At 34.0% G+C, this 5,286-nt stretch overlaps 1 protein-coding gene across 2 annotated transcripts; it reads left to right on the top strand.

Moving 5' to 3' along the window:
- Positions 1-1,339: 1,339 nt before the first annotated feature.
- LOC143715477 (uncharacterized) lies at positions 1,340-4,726 on the top strand. 2 transcript variants are annotated; one of them, XM_077207310.1, is made up of 9 exons: positions 1,340-1,434; positions 2,485-2,528; positions 2,668-2,697; positions 3,147-3,191; positions 3,527-3,556; positions 3,755-3,805; positions 3,999-4,019; positions 4,180-4,324; positions 4,569-4,723. In XM_077207310.1, exons 3-9 carry the CDS (start codon positions 2,671-2,673, stop codon positions 4,685-4,687), a joined length of 438 nt encoding a protein of 145 aa, XP_077063425.1. In that variant the 5' UTR covers positions 1,340-1,434; positions 2,485-2,528; positions 2,668-2,670; the 3' UTR covers positions 4,688-4,723. The 2 variants fall into 2 exon arrangements, with proteins under 2 accessions (XP_077063425.1, XP_077063424.1); XM_077207309.1 differs by lacking the exon at positions 1,340-1,434 and adding an exon at positions 1,544-1,679 and having other exon boundaries at positions 4,569-4,726.
- Positions 4,727-5,286: the final 560 nt, after the last annotated feature.

The raw sequence follows: 5,286 nt of genomic DNA on the forward strand, positions 1-5,286 counted from the left end.
TTTCACACCATACACCTATATTATACTGAATCAAGAATATGCAGAGAAATCGGACATTCTCGCGCTATAAGTCACGAAAGTGCGAACTCGTAGGAAGACCACGAGTGCTTAGGGTACATTTAGGACAGGGCCTAAATCCCCTGATCAAAAGAGCCAACTTCGAGTGATTAATTTGGGAGCCGTTCGCACCATAGGCAGAAACAAAAGTACACCCGCCAGAACGGCTGATTGGGGAAATTTAAGGGCATTTGGTTTGGTTGCAGTTAATCGACCTAGCAGTGGGAGATACTGTTTTCAACACACCTTTTTTTTTGTGCCCATCTTCGTATGGTTCTTGGAGGAATTTCCTCTTCAGCATCAGTAAGATAACGTTTATACGAAATCCTTTGTCGAGGCTCGCTCATTGTGTCTGTGTACGTCACAGCAAATCATATGTGACCTACTGATGAAATTAAGATGACAAAATAAAGAACAACATTGAGGATTAATCATACAATCCAAAGGGTTAACGTTAAACATTTGTAATAAAGTTAGAATGTTATTTATTGTGACATCTATGCTTACCAAATAGTTTTCCAGGGAAGTAAAAAAATGGATCGTCTGGAATCCGTCCGTCAATGCGCTTACTGTCTGCGCATGCGCAATGCATACGCAGCGCAATGCCTTAGTGATGTTATAATAAAACTGCATAATTAGATTTTAAAGGTAAAAAACAACATTTAAAAGAATCCTAAAACATTTTTATGTAAGTGCAAATACAAAAAAATTCAACAATTTAGATAATTTAAAAAAGCAGCTTTATGACGTCATTAAAAAAAAAACCGTTGCCAGCCTGAGGCGCGAATAATATGACCGTGTCACCGCTGCACCCGAAAATTGGAGACGGTAAGAAACGAGCCGATTATGTTTGCGTTAATTAAGTGGGTGGAGGATGGAAAATTCTCTATTCTGCCTACTGAACAAATAAGAGGATTTGATGAGGATGAATACTCAGCGGGTATGGAAGAAAAGGAAGTTTACTTGGTGGAGTGGCGCCAAGGCGTCAAAGAGCCGAAAGGTGGGTGGGCGGTTTATGAGGCCTCCATCGTCAAGATAGCAGGTAAAGTTTCCTATTTTTATTATCCTATACTCTTATATCATGCTTTATTATTCTGGATACGCTTAACAAGACGTCAGTAAATTATTCAATTTGTTTTTTTTGTTTTTTTATGTAATTAACATCATCAGGACCGTGTGACGTGCTACAATCATTAACGTTAGCCTTTATCTCAGCATTATTCTATCTCCTCAGAAAGGGAGAGAACGTTGCAAATACAGCTCAAGGAGCTTGAAGAACAGCTACCCAAGCCAGTCATTCTCAAGAGAAAGACTAGACCCACAATGAAACTCCTAGAGGCCGCACAGGTGAGAGAGGAACCAGCAGCTAAGAAAAAGGTGAGTGTTTGCTAGAACTGTATGTGTATATATATATATAACATAATTATAAATACATATAAATGTACTTGTTTACAGTAAATTATGTATTTTTAATGGACAGCTCACAGACCCACTACCAAATGATCTAAAGGTGTGGAATGAAAAAAAAATTGAACATCTACAGCGTGTGATAAATCAGCTGAGAGAAGAGAACATGAGTCTAAATAAAGAAAATGAGAGGCTGAAAAATGAAATACTTGAAAGTAAGTACTGTACTGTATAAATATATATATATGTGTGTGTGTGTGTGTGTGTGTAATATATTATCAATCCGGCATTTTGATCAAAATACAGAAAAAAACTGTAATATTGTGAAATATTATTACAATTTGAAATAATGGTTTTCTATTTAAATATACTTAAAACATAATTTATTCCTGTAAACAAAGCTGAATTTTCAGCATCATTAATCCTTAATGATCCATAAAGTCTTCAGTGTCACATGATCCTTCAGAAATCATTCTTATATGATTTGATGCTCAACAAACATTTATGATTATTATCAATGCTGAAAACCTGTTGAGCTGCATAATATTTCTTATAATCTGTGATACTTTTTCAGGATTCATTGATGGATATAAAGTTGAAAAGAACAGCATTTATTCAAAATAGAAAACGTTTCTAACAATATAAATCTTTACTATCACTTTGTATCAATTTAACAGTTACACTTTTTATCAATTTAAGGATAAATTAAATTGATAAAAAGTGTTAAATTTTGTTAGAAAATATTTCTATTTTAAATAAATGCTGTTCTTTTTAACTTTGTTCTTTTTAATCAATGAATCCTGAAAAAAAATAGATATCATTAGAAAAAGTAACATTAAAAATAGTAATGTTTCCAAATTTCTGACCAGTACACTATATATGTGTGTGTGTGTGTGTGTGTGTGTGTGTGTGTGTGTGTGTGTGTGTGTGTGTGTGTGTGTGTGTGTGTGTGTGTGCTTACAGTTTGGTCTTTCTACAGTATTTTTCAAAATATATTCACATTTAATTTTACGTTCACAGAAATCCCACCTCTCCTTCTGGCTACGAAGCACTTACTCCAAGAGGTTAGAAGAATTGTTTACATAATGTAAAGCACAGTTATGCCTTAATTTATTTTACAATGCTCCACATTTTCTTGCCTTTTAAAACTTTTTAAGACCTTTAGAGTTGCTCATTAGTAATATTTCTGCCTTCTTATTTCAGCCCATGAAATCAATTGCAGATGTCCCTGACGTAAGATTTAAATCTAATTAATTAATTTGTTTGTCATTATCATTATTGTTGTTGTTGTTGTTTTTGGTGCAGTTTACAATAGCTTGTGGAATCTGTTGCAGATGTTCATGATGTACATTTTACACATTTTCATATCTATTAACATATGATATATATATATATATATATATATATATATATATATATATATATTTTTTTTTTTTTTTTTTTTTTTTTAAACATATGTACTTGTACATTGTACTCAGGGCCGTGATCACGAACGAACGGGGTGGGGGATTGAGAGGGGTGCTAATACTAACTTGCACTGCCCGACACCACCCCACGCTACGCTTGGGACGGTCCTGATTGTACTTGTACACTGAATCTGAACAAGAAACAGTCTGCTATGTAAATGTTTTTCTGATTTACAGTGTTGACTTGTTTCTAATACATGAATTTCTCTTTTACAGATTTCAAAGACTCCATCTCATGTTCCCCTCTCACATGCTCCTAAAGTAAGTATTAGCTACTTTTTATGTAATGTCTGTGCCACATGCTATTATGTCACATACTAAGCATAACTATTGAAATAATGACATTTCTAATCGATTTTTTTAAACATTTATAATAAACCATGAAATTAAAATAATTATAAAGAAATTACAACAGAACAAGTTGTACTTCATACCACGGCTACATGCAAACTACTATACTGTATATTAAATCTCGGCATTTTGTGGTATAATTATCCTGCTAGAAGTGCCAGTTACATAGATCATTAGATAAACGTATATTGTAAACAATTGTCCAGTACTATTGCTAACATATCCATTTACCATATTCATTTTAGCCTGTGCAATCAAATGCAGATGTCCTTGATGTAAGTTATGCATTTTAACTATTGTTTTTATCTTATTTTTTACATTTCAAATATACTTGTCAAGTCAGGAACATTAATCATAGCATCGTTATTTGAACATGACTGTGGTAGATAAACAATAGTTCACCTAAAATTGATATATCTCATCATTTACTCACCTTTGTGTTTTCTCATGTTTGTGTGACTTATTTTCCTCAGCATAACAGCAAAATATGTTCTACATCCAATGCTTCTCTGTCTGCTAGTAAAGTAAGTACTTTGTTTTTGCCTTGCCAAAATACATGGTGCAGTTACGAGTAATTGCTTTGTTAATTCTTAATAAAGTGTGTAAAGGTTTGTAGTTAAGCACTTCCTTCTTTTCTTTATAGTTTACCAGCAACAGTCTGTCTGTAATAACATTGTTGACTTTCATTTTGGTTTTATTTCAATTTTATTTTTTTAGTGTTCCAGTGATGCTAATTATGTAAGTACTTTTTGCTGAGGATTTAGGTGTGTACATAAAGATTTGTTAAGCATTTCTGCAATGGGTGAAATGGCTAAATAAAAACTTAAAAAGAGATTTACAATATACATTATTTTCAAATTAAATCTTTTAAAACTTGTTTATGTGATCACAACCACAGGTGGAGTTAGCACATGGCACGGGCATAACAATCCTACAGCATCAATGGACTTCTGCTCTGCAGGCCCAAACAGCCACTTCAATGGTCCGTGTTCTTTTAATGGCCGCCTTCCCACTAGAGGTTCTGATCCAGAGCAATTTGAAAGGTAGACCGTTTCAAAGGCCAAGTCAAATTCTTAGATATTAATCTGAGTAGTTTAAAAAAGGCATCTACATCTAACTTGCCCATTAAAATATCTTTCAAATTCAGCATACCTGTAGTTATTTTTCTTTACTTCCACTGTTGAGGTGAACAAAAATATTTGGAGATCTAAAACTAGTCAGAAGACAATTGTGCATGCCCTCTGTATCCTATTCAAATGTTCATGTATCATGTATTGTCTTTTGTAGGGGGAAAGAGTAAAACTGACGGTAGTACAGAGAGAAGAAGTGCCCTTGACAAGGAAACCATGGGAGCCATATTTGGTAAATCAAGACTTGCAGTGCGTCCAAAATCACATACTGTTTGAGTAGATACATTTGTATTTGAATTTACATCGCAACCATTAAAAAAGTATGTTCTATATGAATGAATTTCGGACACTACTAAATCAACCATGTTGTTGCTGTCACGTGACTTACCAGTGTAATTTACGTAGCTTCACTGCCAGTCATAAATCCCCTCCCGTAGCCTCATGGGATAGTAAAGTGTCCATCGTATGCACACTTCAGAATCTCTGCATAAGTAGTAGGTCATGAGGATACTTTTTGCCTACTATTTTAAAAATACTATGAATTCGGACATACTTCTCTGTTGGCGTATTGTTTTTCATATACTATATAGTAGAGAAGTATTTGATTTCGGACGCAGAGTTGGTGAAAGGGAAATTTACTAGAAAATTTCAGTTAAAGGGTTAGTTCGCCCAAAAATTGTAATCATTTCTGTAAGACTTTCGTTCATCTTCGAAACAGAAATTAATATCTTTTTGATATAAAATCTGAGATATTTCTGTCCCTCCTTTGACAGCTGCGCAACTACCACTACGACGCTTCAAAAGTTCCTAAAGAGATCGTAAAACTAATCCATATGAATTGAGCGGATGTCAGTAGTTTTATTTAATGCATCTGT

Source organism: Siphateles boraxobius, unplaced genomic scaffold (genome assembly GCF_051911475.1).
Source record: "Siphateles boraxobius isolate OS27281-9 unplaced genomic scaffold, OSU_SipBor_1 6, whole genome shotgun sequence".
Classification (NCBI taxonomy): Eukaryota; Metazoa; Chordata; class Actinopteri; order Cypriniformes; family Leuciscidae; genus Siphateles; species Siphateles boraxobius.